The sequence below is a fragment of the Thamnophis sirtalis genome, unplaced genomic scaffold (assembly GCF_051295495.1).
Source record: "Thamnophis sirtalis isolate CommonGarterSnake01/CBP01778 unplaced genomic scaffold, rThaSir2_p1.2 scaffold_13, whole genome shotgun sequence".
NCBI classification, from domain to species: Eukaryota; Metazoa; Chordata; class Lepidosauria; order Squamata; family Natricidae; genus Thamnophis; species Thamnophis sirtalis.
In genome coordinates this window covers 30,630,604-30,645,251 of record NW_028261393.1, presented here as the reverse complement: position 1 = coordinate 30,645,251, position 14,648 = coordinate 30,630,604, and the positions used below count along the sequence as shown (strand labels likewise).

The 14,648-nt window shown below is 45.5% G+C and overlaps 1 protein-coding gene across 17 annotated transcripts in view; it reads right to left on the bottom strand.

Annotated features, from left to right (window-relative positions):
- Positions 1–14,648, bottom strand: part of MACF1 (microtubule actin crosslinking factor 1) — a 362,565-nt gene that overhangs the window by 34,691 nt on the left and 313,226 nt on the right. For 15 of the 17 annotated variants that reach the window (XM_087728267.1, XM_087728270.1, XM_087728280.1 and 12 more), the window contains 9 exons: positions 9,043–9,202; positions 7,332–7,658; positions 5,811–5,895; positions 5,290–5,531; positions 4,879–5,085; positions 3,700–3,819; positions 1,974–2,081; positions 1,642–1,860; positions 525–728 (listed from right to left, as the gene is read on the bottom strand). In XM_087728267.1, the coding sequence (XP_087584393.1) occupies positions 525–728; positions 1,642–1,860; positions 1,974–2,081; positions 3,700–3,819; positions 4,879–5,085; positions 5,290–5,531; positions 5,811–5,895; positions 7,332–7,658; positions 9,043–9,202 (1,672 nt within the window). The remainder of the gene's footprint in view (positions 1–524; positions 729–1,641; positions 1,861–1,973; positions 2,082–3,699; positions 3,820–4,878; positions 5,086–5,289; positions 5,532–5,810; positions 5,896–7,331; positions 7,659–9,042; positions 9,203–14,648) is intronic. The other 2 variants (XM_087728283.1, XM_087728278.1) reach the window with 1 other exon arrangement.

The window sequence follows — 14,648 nt, the reverse complement described above, 5'->3', positions numbered from 1 at the left end:
CCTTCTATGGAGAGAGTCTCTGTAGTCCCCTAAGAAGGCTCTTCCACACCCAGCTGCTCCTACTCTCAAGGAGGAAGCCAGGACTCCCTTCCCAAGCCCAGATGTGCTTCTGGGGCAGGAGATTCCTGCTGGAACCAGATGGCCTGCAGTTTCCCTGGCCTCCTTCTGGTCCGGCTCCCTTCTCTGCTCATTGGCCTTCCAAACCACGGATGTTACTTGGCACGGTGGGCGGTTTGGCTGCAAGAGCTGCCTGACAGAGGGTGACAAAATGGTCCCCCCAGCCCTAGGCACCTACTCTGGCAGAAGATGGGGGAGGGGCTGCCCCCTGGCCCATCGACCGAAGGCCAAGACCCAGCCCCCCGCCGCTTCATCTGACAGCAAGCAGCATCTTCAACAAGTGTAGCCCTAATGCAAAGGGTGCGGCTCCCCCAAAGAGACCCGCCTGATTCTACCTCTCCTCTTCTGAGCTCCCCTGTTCCCATCAGATCTTGCCCCTCTGCAAAGCCAGTGATGTGTTCCCAAACCTGTGTTGACTGGGAGATGGCCTCGTCAAGGGCCTGAGCCCGCTGGCGGACCTCTTCCTTGATGCGGGAGTAGGTGGCTTCTGCGGCAAAGTACTTCCCCTGCACCATGGCCCCTTCCTCGGGGTTCAGTTCCGTCAGTTGAGGGCCAATTTTCAGCAGCTTGTCAATGTGGGGCTTGTGTTCAGCAATGGATTCCCTCAGTTGCTATAAAGAAAAAAAAATCAAGTATAGAAAAAGCAAGCAATGACCCCAAGAGCACGAGATAAAACAAAGTGGTAGCACTTAAAGCCCAAAACATCTACTGGCTCTGAAAAATAAAGCATTGCTAGATATAGTCAATTATTTCCTTTGAGTTTCAAAAACTTTAGCAACCTCAGTTGAGAGCGGAAAACCCAGCATGCGGGTTTAGTGTGAACACCAAGCAAGGAAATTGGACCTCCACCTTCTCTCTCTCTCTCTCTCTCTCTCTCTCTCTCTCTCTCTCTCTCTCTCTCTCTCTCTCTCTCTCTCTCTCTCTCTCTCTCTCTCTCTCTCTCTCTCTCACACTCTCTCTCACACTCACTCACTCACTCACTCTCTCTCTCTCTCTCTCTCTCTCTCTCTCTCTCTCTTAAGCACAACATCCATCTTTGTGCCCTGCACTAGTCAGACTTTGTTTTCGTCTCAGTTGGCTGAATCTGCCAGGGTTTGGCTCAGTCGGTGCAGACCACGTTTGCCCAGCTAATCCGAAGCCCCAGGTGTCTACCCTATAGCAGGCCCAGCCAGTGAGCCCAATGAGGAACAAATCTGTCTTCTTAGCAAGGCTGAGGTCAGCCAAGGAAGGCTTCCTCCCCTCTCTCCCGCGCAGTTGGCACCATTTGGCCAGGTAACCTCCTGTTTCTCCAGGTGACTGCTTTCAATCACCACACAGGTTGATTTGCCAGCCCCCCTTTTTTCAGCGTCCTGGTATCACTTCAAACCCAGCGGAACCGCTCAAAGGCCAGGAGTGGCAGCTGCTTTCCCTGCTCACAGTTCCACTCAAATGAATTTAACAGGAGTCCCTTTCTAAGCCCTGCAGCATCAATTCAGCATTTCCCAACGGCATGCAGATGCACGGAGGCCCCCTATGCCCACTTACCCTCATATCTTCCTGCTGCTGCTTGAGGTGCTCGTGGTCAATTGCTGGAGGGGGAAGCTGCCCAATCAATGCTTGGGTCTCCTCAACCCAAGGACTCAGCTCTTCATAGGTCTCCCAGAATTGGTTGACCAGGACCTGGGCCCGTTCCAGGCGAGCATAGCGCTCCGAGTGGAGGTGGCTGGTTGCATCATACTGCTTCAGAAGAGACTCCGTCTTCTCCTGTGGAAGAAGGGCAGAGTTTGGGGCGGCCAACGGGCCTCCATCCTCCAAAGTGTGGATTTCCAAAGTACCCTAGGAACCTCCCTCAGCGTTTCCTAGACCCCGAGGTCTACCTGCAGCATGACTTTCTGCTCCTCTCCACAAGTTCCGAAAATCTCTGTTCGTTGGCTGAGCAGTTCATCCACAGAATCTTTGTGACGAATAATGTCGATAGAGAAGGCCTACATGAAAGGAAATGATGGTAACAGAGCTGAACTATAAAACACAAGCCATGCTTGGGTCTCCCGCCACCCTGCACATTCGTTCTGTCTGCACTGCTTCCTGGGTGCTCCTGACTAGCTAAAGACACCGTGTCCGTTATAGAATAAAATAAAATAGAAATCTTTCTTGGCCAAGTGTCATTGGACACACAAGAAATTTGTCTTTGGCGCAGATGCTCTCAGTGGACATAAAGAGAATAAAAATACATTCATCAAGAATAAAAAGATACAACACTTAATGATAGTCAGGGTTACTAATAAGTTATCAATTGGTGTGTCTGGGATAGGCATTGTGGAGATGGGTAGCAGTAGTTTTGTCTCAAATCTGCAGTACAACACATTCAGGTCATCTGCCAGTTGTTGATTTCCTACACCTTGGGAAGAAGGTTTCCCATAACCGGTGATGTTTTTAAGAGTTTTCCACACGTTTGCTGGTTCATTTGTTGAGAACGGATTCCTTAGCTTTTCAGTTAATACTTTTCTGGCCTGATTGTACCGCAGTCTATCACCTTTTCTATAGGCTTCCTCTTTGGAACGACGTAGCTGCTTAAGTTTAGCTGTGAACCAAGGTTTATTGTTACTGTATATTCTCAGGTTTCTGGTCGGCACACATAGATCTTCACAAAAACTGTCATATGATGTTACAGTATCGGTGAGTTCATCCAAGTTTGCAGAGGTCCCTTAATCTTCGAACACATTCCAGTCAGTGCAGTCAAAGTAAGCCTGTAGCTTTAGCTTTGCCTCCTCAAGTGAGGATTAAGTCCTCACTGATTTAATTGTTGGTTTCTTGGTGTTAAGTCTTTGTCTGCATTGCTTTAAAACATTGTATTTTCCACCCAACGGGGGCCCAATGCATCTCTCAAGAATGGTAAATCCCAACAATTCTTCTTCGCTGCCTGGGAAACATCCAGCTCTGCCATCCCTTTTCCTTCATCCAGACCATCTTCTCCAATCACCCCCTGAACTTAACATGGTCTCTGTTAGGAATATAATCTAACGGTTGGGTTGGCAATATATAAATCATGTAACAATGCTATACCTGTTTCTTTAAATCATACTGTAAAATGTGATTGGTTTCTGTTTTCCTCAATCGGCCATAAGAGGGAGCCAGAATGACTGTTAGCTCTCTGTTTGTTAGATGCTGGGCTGATCTGATCTGAGTGTTTTGGAAGCTGGCTGTTAGAAAATGCCGTGAGCTATTGTAAGTTTTGCAACTGCTAGCAAACTTTGAGTACCAGACTGTTTGTATGATTATGGACTATGTTATTTGGATTATCCCTTAACTGAAAGACATTGATGACTGACTGTCTTATCTGTGTATGACTTGGACTGTTTAATGGACTCTGATACCTCTATTTCCATGAAAGTAAAAGCCTATTTAAACTGCAGTGTCTCTGTATGCTGGTTTGTGTGTTCTCCAACACAACTCTCACAGCGCTTCTCTGAATGCACTCGCTCTCCCAATGGGGAGCTTACCTAATAGTCTCTAGCTCCCTTTCCCCATTCAGCCAGCCTAATTCTGCTCCATCTTCCAATCTGGCTACTCCAAAATCTCTGCCATCTTTGCCCCATTGCGTACCTTCTGCACCTGCAGCTGGGCAGTGGTCTGGTCCTGCTCCAACCTAACTGGACCAAGCGCCAACAGCTTCCGTCTGGTCTCAGCAACCCAGGCGAGTTCCGCATCGGCTGCCTGCTCATACTGTCAGAGAAGAGAGCACAGCCAAGTTAGCTGGGGAAACTAGCTGGCAAAAGCAGAGATGGTGCAGTATCAACAAAGCTGCATACACAAAGTACACAGGATCTGGACTGGGGAAAGCAAAGGTGCTTCAGATTGAGTGCTTCACCCTCCTTTTACCTGCCAGCCTTTCCTTAAAGGAGTGGTATCACTCTGGAGGCCTCCCTAGAAGCCTCAGGAAAATACCTCTTTGAGTTCAGGTGGCAGCAATGGTGACTGGCCCTTCGCCACCTCTTCAATGTATCCTGAATGCCAACATGCATTTCGAGGAAACCCCTGGCTTCTTGCAAGCTCAGGAAAGGGCATGGAGTTGTTAAGGAACCACTGATCGGTAGAGGGCATTTACTTCTCTCTGCATACACCTTCCCCACCTGGGACCTCTTAAATATTCTGGGCCAGACATCTGGAGCACAGGGGACTAGCAAAGGCAGTGCTGCAGAAGAGCAAGTGAATTCCAGCCTGGTGCTGCATGCAAGGAAAGGAGCTGGGGCAAATTTTATGAAGGCAGAAAAAGCAGGCGGGGGGGGGGGGGCAATCCATAATCACAGAATGATCTGTCCATAAGAAGCTAAACTTTCTTTTTGGGAGAGACTGGAAGCTACTTGCCTCTCCCCAGCAGTTGTTCTGCTGTTCCCAGATTGAGTGAGACCCAAATGTTTTGCTCCATGCATTTTATCCCTCAAACCACAAAAACCTCCCTCAAAGGACAAATCCTGCTCAGGTGTGGAACAAGGTCCTCAACACACTGCATGGCCCTCAAAGAATGCCCCTACCCTAAAAGGTCCCCTGTCAGGCGCAAGAAACCAGAAGCCAGGATGGAGTTAAAAAACTCTGCATTTGTACCCAGGAAACATGGGGATAACGTCTTTTAGTCCCTGGTGCTAGGATTCTGCATTCATGCAGGATTTCTAAGGACTGGCTTAGGGGTGGGGCAAAACAACCTGCACATGTCTCATGCTTAGACAAACCTCCCTGAGAGCTGTGTCTGCATTGACAATGGTTTACAAGGAACTGCCAGCCTACCTGCTGAGATCTTTGGATGGCAGCATCTATCTCTGCCACCCGCTGGTTGATGGTGTCACTGGTGGCTTTATACCGCTCGTTGGTGTCTGAAACCAGCTTATCTAGTCCTTCACGGGCTCGCCAAGGGACCAGTTCAAGGAGGGCATGGCTGACTTCGTTCACTGTGTCCAGAATAATCTGATGTTCCATCACCTCCTTCTTTAGTTCCTAGGGGGAGAGAAGGCCACTTTCTGAGATTGTGCCCTCCAGCTGGGCCAGGCGTGGCTTTGTCAAGTGACCAAACGCAAGGAGAGAGCTGTGACCACTCTTCCTGCTGAGAACGAGGGAAGCTTCTCACTGAGAAGCAGAGGCCGGGAGAAGAGGGCCTTCTCTGATCAGGCCTGGACCCTGGCTTCTCCGAAAGCCCCTTACCTTCTGCCTCTGCTGGAATTGAGGGATCTGTTCGCCGGTGGGGGAATGTCCTCCCCCATACATCAGCTCCTCTTCCACCTGACCCATCCAGCCTGTCAACTCTTCATGTGTTGACTGGAACTTGGTGGCCAGCTGCCGTGCCTGCTCCAGTGTGCGGAGAGCCTTTGAGCTGGCAGCGGTGATATCCGAGTAGCGGGTCTTGATGCCATCCAGTTTCTCTTGGATGAGCAGCACCTCTTCCCCTGCAGAGGATCACCAAGGGTTTGGCTTGAAAAAGTCATGGAATGGGGATCCAGGGTATAGTTGGGTGTCCTCAAGCTGCCCATGCAAGGTCTGACTTGTTGACCATCCCACCCATGCAGAATTTTGGACTTGGTTTCTGTATTTGGCAGAGTTTTCCACGGGCACATGCATCCTACACAGTCCCAATTGTGGAATCTCTGGGCGAAAGAGTGTGTGGGTGCAGGTGTGGACTGGCGCAAGCAGGGGCAGCACTTGCCTGGCATCTTTTCCTCTCCTACCTGTGGTTTGTTTCAGGAGGGCCTGCCCATTCTTGATGGCCTGGTCAACGTGCTTCTTGCGGTTCACAATCTCATCATTCAAAGCCTAGGTGGGGGAGGGGAAAAACCCACGCTCAGAAACGTCCCTGGAAAAGATCTTAGGCTTTTGTGTGATTTGGGGGTTTTAAATGCTGCTTATCCCTGTTCTGTTATATTGAGAGTGGGCAGCATACAAACAAACAAACAAACAAACAAACAATATATATATATATATATATTGTTTGTTTGTTTGTTTGTTTGTTTGTATGCTGCCCACTCTCAAAGAGACTCAGGGCGGCTTACAGGTAAAAAAAAAAGGGGGGGGGGACATACAAAATAATAAAAAAACAACATTAAAAGTTCAACAACATTCATAACTTAGGATGGGGCTGGATACATCAACAGCCCCAGGCCTGCCGGAACAGCCAGGTCTTGGTCGCTTTGTGGAAGGCCGGAAGGGTAGTAAGGGTCCGGATCTCAACGGGAAGATCTTTTGTTCCTTTAGTACATAAATAAAATAAAACAACTCCCATCAGAGCAAGCAAATTGAATCAGCACACATTGTGGTAGATGAAGTCTGCCCAAGAGGCTAGTGCCTAAATGTGTGTCTGTGTGTGTGCGTGTGAGGGCTCTGAGCAGCAGGTGCAGCCAGGGTAAGAGAGATGCCTTGAACAGGCAACAAGGAAAAATGCTCGCCTCCTATGCCAAACAGGGGAGTCATCAGAGAGCAGCCCAAGACTGAAGGCTTGAGTAGGGTGGAAGGGAATTCTCGGACCTCTCCTTGACCCCAAAGCTACAACCATCTTGTCAATCTGAAACGAAGGCCAGAGCTTGAGAAAGAAAGCCTGTTGGATTCTTCCACTATCCATCCTGCTAACACAATCAGTCCTTGGCTTACTGCTGTTCCAGTTAACAAATCCACCTGAATTCCCCAGAGGGCACCTATTCTCACAGCACACCTTCCACCTGTAATGCACAGAAGGTTGTTCCCTGTGGATTGTCATATCTTCCAGCTTCTTTTCTGGTCCTCCCTCAAGGCAACGGTCACTGGGGTCACGTCACCCCCCCCCTCCCCATTGCAGGCCTCCTTTTACTTCTCTGCAGAAACCGCAGGCTGCAAAGGAGGAGGGCTGCACTAGGTCCAAAACTGTCCTTCAGCGAGAGGCCGGACTGTGAGAGGAAGGAGCTTCAGAAGGGTCAGGTTAGAGGTTCTCCACGGGGAGAAAAATAATCCTGCTGCGTTGTTCTTCTTTAAATAGAGATACCAGAACCAAACCATCCATGAAACACACTTGCTGATGCACTAAACTGTGCCCTTTTTTTGCAAGAAGACTGTGCCCACGGGAGCACATGGCCGCATCCTGAAAGCTGTGCCCTCAGGGACTCCCTCCCTCCATCCCTAGCTTTGATTTGGTGAAGATCAAAATGAAATGGTTCAAATCAACAGGAACAGGGAAGCAAAATAAACACAATCATGAAAGATGGGGAAAGACGGATTAATACCAGCTGGCCAGAATGTTGCTGCTGCAGGACCTCTCGTCTGTAATCCTTGACGGACACCAAGCTGAGCCTGTCTTCAACCTCAGCCAACCAGTTCAGCACCTCCACTTCATCCTCCCCAAAGAGCCGGGCATTGGACAAAGCCTGTTCGAGGAGGACAGCCTTCCGGCCACATCGGTCAGAAACCTCAGCGTACCGGGACTCAAGCAGGTCAAGCTTCTCAGCCAGGGAGGCCTGCTCAGCACGGCAGCTCAGCAAGGCCAGGGAATGGCCAATGCTGACCACCTGAGTCACCGACGTGGCCTGATTGTCTATCTCCTCCTCTAGCGCCTGGAAATCCAGGAGTTTAAGGGAAAGAACAAAAGAGGAAACAAAAAACAAGCAAACAGAAATGCATGGTTGAAAATGGAAAACACAAAGTGGGAAAATTAAAACACAACTAAAATGATGAATATGACTGAAAATTGTGTAAATGCAAAACTATCATTTACTAAAATAACAGTTTCAAATAAAGAACTATAACAACAAAAATTAAAAAAAAGGATTTTCTTTTTCCGGGATCCATATAAGTATTGAGACAGTATTGAGATATACTACAACTTGTTTTAAGTGCTCCAACATGACGATTACTAACTTGTTTTGCAAATGGTAATAATTCAGCATTTTAAGCCAGGGTTTGTTGAATAAGCTATCACAACCCAGTGTGTCTTTAATGCTAAGAAATAATAGGCACGCATCTATGGGAATGTTTATCACTGCTTCTTAGGAAAGAAGAAAAAAGGCTCTGGCCAGAGGACACCACACCTGGCTTGAGAGGGGAGAATGGAAGGCACCTGAGGGGTTTTCTTCAAACTGAAGCTAAGAGGAGGAACAGCCACACCCAAAGCAACAGCCCCAATGCTCCACAATCTTTGTCAAGGAGCCAGCCAAGGCAACGTGCCGGCCCAAGCACAGATCCTGCCCCTTGGATACAGATGTGCCAGCCCAGTTGGGCGTAAGGGAAAGACGGGGCCTGGGTTACAGTAGGGCTGATGGGTCTGATGAATGGGCCACACATGCCTGGAAAATGAAACCACCTCCGAGGAGAATGACTGCGTTGATCCCCCATGGTTCTCCCGAGGGCTTTGACTGCCCTCTTCGGTGCCCCGTCCCTGACCATGCATCCGTTGACCGAATGGAGCCATAGCCACTGCTTGATGGCCCTGTGGAAAAGGTGGCATGGATCAAAGGAAAATGCTGTGACTTCTCTGGGAAGCCCCAGCCACCATTGAGAGAGACGTATCAAACCACTCCAGTGAAATCTTGCTCAGATTACATGATGGCAGGAGAGAAGAGAACTTGACTGTATTATTTCTACCAGTGCCCACTGAACAGCCAGATTCTACAGGAGACCCTTGAAGAAAAGCTGCCCTGGAACCTCTGATGCTTCTGAGCAGACATCCAGAATACTAAGGGCAGACGGTCCACCTCGTCTGGATATTGTTAGGCCACGAGACTCTCCACTGGACCCTATTAGGGGATGAGCCACCCAGATTCACTTCAGAGGGAGCCTCCAAACACCGAAGGGCCACCTTGGCATTTTGTCTTTAACCCCTGCATTGTTTATTCTCACAACCCCCAGGAGTCTCACTCCGAAATCTCCCTTCACAGCAAGATAATCGGTGCCTGGTGCCCTCCTACCCATTTCTGAACTGCTTGGCAACAACTTGCCCACCTTGTGCCGTGCAATCTGCTGCTGGATTTTGGCCGTCTGAGTCCCAATGGGCTCGGAATTGGCCAGTTTCTTTTCAGTCACCGACAACCACTCAGAGGTGGGCTCTGATGTCTCGTGGAACTGCCTGGCCAAAACCAGGATCTCCTCCAGCTGACTTTGCCTGTGGAAAGGAAACAAAACCGTGCAGAAATCAACGTCTGTGAGACAACGGAAGATTCCTGGTGAGGCTAATTGAGAGCCGTGAACAATTACAGCTGTTCCACGGATTCTCTTATGCCCCATTACAGCTCCCTAATCTGGCCAGGAAAGAACATTAAGCCATGATGTATTCTAGTGTAGCACAACACTTGAACAGATTAAATTGTGGGAAAGACAGAACATCTTGCTGCTCTGTTTTTCCCTCTCACTATGGCCAAATGCTGAATTATTTTTAAAAGAAATTGGAGACCAGTGAACCTCATTGAAAATAACAATAAATAATTTTAAATACACTGAAACTAAGCAGCTGGAAGTAGTGCAATTTTTCTCTAGCAAAGTTGTTGGGGCTTCTGAATTTTTTGGAGGAAGGAGGAGCAGCCTAAACCTCTACTTGACTGTTGGTGTGACTGTCGGGTTGCTCAGAGAAAGTGCACAATGTGAGCCACAGATGTGGATTCCCGCATTCCAGAACCCTCAGTAACGTATGAGGCCATCTTAAAAGGAAAGGCAGATTGCAACTAATATTAACATTAGAGAAGCAAATTTGATCAAGAAATTAATGCAAAGGCTACAGACTACTCCCAATTCCAGTCCCCAAAAATGGAAGGGGCATGAAGTCCTTTAATCATCATTTGTAGTCCTTGAATCATGTGGTCATGAATACTGCAAATGGGTGGCACAATTTCTTGCAACACTGAAGCAGATGGAAACTGCAAAATCCCCAAAGTCCTAGAAAAACTGGCTGTACCAATGTAGATTATAGGGTCTCTTCCTTTCCCATTCTTGGCCTGTCCCAGTTGTCCTGTATAACATGTAGCTTGACCTCAGTTTGAGCAGTGATTCCCCTTTAATTAGAGGCATCAGGCGCAATCAGACATTTCTTTAGAAATTAGCCATGGAAGTAGTTGAAGGGTAAGAACACAAAGAAATTCTTAAGGAAGAGAGAGGAAGAATAGAGAGAAATAGAATGAAACTTTTCACTGGTCTTCAGTAAATAAATGTCGATGACTGTAACATCAACATGGTATCGACTGTTCAAAGAAAGGATGAATTAAGAATTACATATGGATGAAACAATTCAAAAAACCATCACCTGCTAGATGTTCATGGCATTCAACTGGGAATCTGTAAATAATACAAATGTGAAATTGCTGAAATCATTCTAGTCAGTGTCCTTATTAGGTGATAGGAAAAGAAAAACCAAGCTAGCAGGAGCTAGAAAATGACAGGCAAACTAGACTAACATCTCTCCATGGAGATAATCCTGAAAGGTAGACCTGTTAATAATTCAGTTCCTAGAAAGAAGGGTAAGAAGGAAACTCAAGATAATTGATTCTGTTCAGTATAAGAAGGAATGGAAAGATCTTCTGACAGCCTTTCAAGATTCTATTATTGTATCCTGTGATAATAATGAAGAGCCTAGCAGCTTTTTGATGTCTCATCCCCCACCTGGCCTACTTTGAAGGGCTGGACCTGGAAAGCATAATTAAAGATAGAGCTATTAAGCCAGGGATATACTACTTTTGGAGTTGATGAGCATAAGAAGAGGTCCTAGGATCACTCTAACAAGATGGCGGGAAGGGTGGATGCCCTCCCTATTTACATAATTTTCCAACAAAATTAATTTTAATGTGGAAAAAAGCAAAACTTTACATTTAGGCAGAAAAAAAAATCAAAGGTGTAAGTACAGATTAGGCAAAACCTGGCTCAAAAACAGTCACTGTGAGAGGGACTTTGGAGTCCTAGTGGACGATCCCTTAAACAGGAGCCAGTAGTGTGTGGCAGCAGCCAAAAAAGTTAATGCAATCCTTGGTAGTATAAACAGAGGCATAAAATCAAAATCATGTGAAGTATTTGTACCGCTTTATAAAGCCTTAGTAAGGCCACACCTGGAATATTGCATCCAGTTTTGGTCACCACATTACAAAAAAGATGTTGAGACTTTCGAAAAAGTGCAAAGAAGAGCAAGATGATTAAAGGCCTGGAGACAAAAACATAAGAAGAACAATGGTTGCAGGATTTGGGTTTGGTTAGAGAATAGAAGGAACCTACGGGGGGGGGGGGGAATAAGAGCAGTATTCCAGTATTTTGAGGTGCTGCCACAACAACACATTTTGCTGCTTTGTCTTCTGGAGTCCTTTCAGTGATGCAACCTAGCCAAGAGAACAGACATGAATACGCAAAGGAGGGGGAAGAAGGCGGGGCTTAGCAGTGAGAAGATGGAGTTTCAGGCTACTCCTGAAATTCCTCTATACCGAAGGATTTTTGGACGGGTTCTTTGAACTCTAGCTGTCCCGGAGACGACAGTGAAGGTGAGGAGAGACCCAGGACCTCAGAGACACCCGCAAGTCTCTGGGGGGGGGGTATTAACTCCTCGTGCCAATTCCTTTCTGGATTAGCTGCGTGCTAACTGAAACTGCAGGTTGCCCCTAAGAATGGTAGAAGTGATGTCATCTGGTAAGCTGATTTTATTATCCAAGAGAGACTGTCCGCGTTAAAAGCTTAAGCTAACTGAAACCAAAGAATAGGAAAATTTAGCGGCGAATTGGTTTTTTTAAATGGATTTATGGCTGGTGGCTACTTTACTTCTTAAATGCTTCAAGAAACTCCTCGACATCCTCCCCCCTCTGACTCTCCCTAAGTGGATCGTAAAATTTATTTTCTACTAATTAGCCCGTCACGATTCGACATTTTTATTACTTTATTACTTGGCTCTGTTTACGATCAGATAAGATTGCACAGCCTGCAAGAGACTAAGAAAAGTGCTTCGAAGTCTGTGGGGAAAAAAAGAGCTTGCAATTTTTAACTGCGACACATCATGGCGTCTCAAAATACCTCTAAGATTTCATTTCAGATTCTTTTTTCCACATGTAGAGAGCTTTTTGATTCTTATCAGAGGCTGGAAAGAAAATTGGATCATCTGATTTTAAAATATGAAGTAAAAACTGAGATCGTTGAATGTTTAAATGTTCCTGAAATACAAATGGAAAATGTGAGAAATGGTGTCTGGTCTATCTCAGAGGAAGAAAGGAGGGGGGGAGCTATAAAGAAGACTCATTTAAAGAGACAGAGTGCAGGAGGAATGGAAAATCCACCCTTGAGAATTAAAGTTAATTTGGAAAATTTTACAAGCCCGGGACAACATTATTATTTCATCATTGACATTCAGAGTCCAAAGGTGCGAAGATATCTTTGTCTGGATTTGCTTATGAAAACATTTGGTAAATTTATCCAACGCGTGGCAATTGGTTTGAGAAGATTTTGCTATTGGAGAGACACCGGCTGACAGATGGAAGAACACAATTTAAAATTAGCTAAATCTGATTACCTTAATGTGTAATAGATATAGCTGAATAATGACTGATATGGATAGTAATATATATAATTTGGAACTGGCTGATAGATTGAAGAATACAATTGAAAACTAGCTAAACCTAATTGCTCTTTTTTGTAACAGATATAGTTGAATAATAATTGATATTGATAGTAATGTATATAATGTGGAGTTGATATGATAACTAACAATTGGATATGAGAAAACATTTTTAGATTATACATAAAGAGTATTAACTACAATAATTATCACTATTAAAAAACTAAATAAAATACATACAATCAAATGTTAATCAATACTGGGAAATGTTATGATATATGATATAATTAAATATTATGGATGTTCAGCTAAAATAGGACATGAGGATTTGATGATAATAGAGGATTTTACAAATAAGTAAATGAATTGTCAGCATGTGTTATGGATTAATTCTTTGGCATAGTTAAGGATGAAGGATGTTTAAATAACCATAGGTAATTAAAACTGGAGGTATAATGATGTTGATATGGTAAATATTCGAGTTAAGATATTTGAATTAATATGAGTTAATGGAAGAGAAGCACCAAAGCATGCTGTAACCAGTTGATATACTTCTTTTTTTTTATAATAGACACCTGTGTTTTGTTTTGTTTTCCTGCCTTGTCTCTTGTCGTTTTTGTCTTTTTTTGTATTATTTTTATTTTTTATTTTTTATTTTATTTTTTATTTTTATTTGCCCTTTCCCCCCCCCCCACTGGTGTGGGCAGGTACTGTTCAAGATTATTACTTTTATTAATATTTCTAAATAATAATTACAGTTAAATGAAAATGGATATATAATAATGCTTGAGTTAATATGAGTTATGTTGGTTGACTGTGGAGGAGATGTACCAAAACTTATCTGTAATTGATTGACACATTTTCTACAGATGTAAAGAAAGATGCTGTACCTGTTTTAAATTAAAATTAAAAAACATTTATTATATATATATAAAAAAAAGAATACGCAAAGGAGAAATAAAATTGTAGGATAAATAGCAGGAAATGGCTACAGAGCAGGAAATGGAGCGTGGGAACTGATATTAGAGGGAAGCAAGCTGAACCCGTCTCAGAAAGAGGGTAGATCACTGTGAGGAATTATCTGGTTAGCTGTAAAAATGCAGAGTTGGAGGAGGACAGCAAAATTATTTAGAATGCGAAAACTCCAAAGATTTGCAAACAAATCCCCCCCTCCAAGCTAGATATCTGGGTTAACAGAAGCCATTCAAATTAAGGGTCCCCCCCCCAGGGGTGCAGATCTTAACCACACACAGCAGACAGTTGGGACCCAAATTAGCAAGAACCCCCCAGCTTGGCAATCTTAGCTCTGTGTTGGATAACTGCAAACTGGAGTTTGCAGGGAGCTATGAGAGAAGCAAACTCTACCTTGATGAAACTAAAGCTGCTATTGTTGTAACCTTTACAAAGCTGTGTGACATGAAATGCCACCTCTGTTTGCTTGGCCTTTCCAGAAACTGGTGCTGCAGAGTTGGAAAACCGACCATGAAGGGCACACAGAGCAACAAGGCGACTAGGAATCTGTCCCTCTGGGGGAGGCTGCATGCAGCCCTGCCCCTAATCTACTACCCTCCGGAAGGGCTGGATTCAAATCCCCAACTTCCAGGGGTAGGATAACTGGCCAACCTTTTAAAGTCCATTACACATGAAGGGCCCTGTGGAGGAGGAAGGGGGCGGAGTGAAAGAATTCATGGCATGACTCTCTCTCCAACCAGTGAAATTGATCACCTGTGGGTTCAGGATTGGCAAGTCCTGGGAAAGGGCAGCTACTGTTGGACTTGCTGGAAACTCCCCTGCCCCCCTCAGCTGGGGATGTCCTGCCCGGCTCTCCTTAATGGGTTTCTGCCAGCAAAGCACGTGCAGCCCCCCTCCCTTGCCCTGGGCTGGATTTCTGAACTGGGATATTTGGAGGCTGAATTTGCTTGAGGACACATGGTTGAGTGTGGAGCTTGCTGTAAATCTCTAAAATCCCTGGCAAAAAGAAGCATTGCCCAGCTTCTCCTGAACCGTCAAAGGAAATGGGCAACTTCAGACTGAG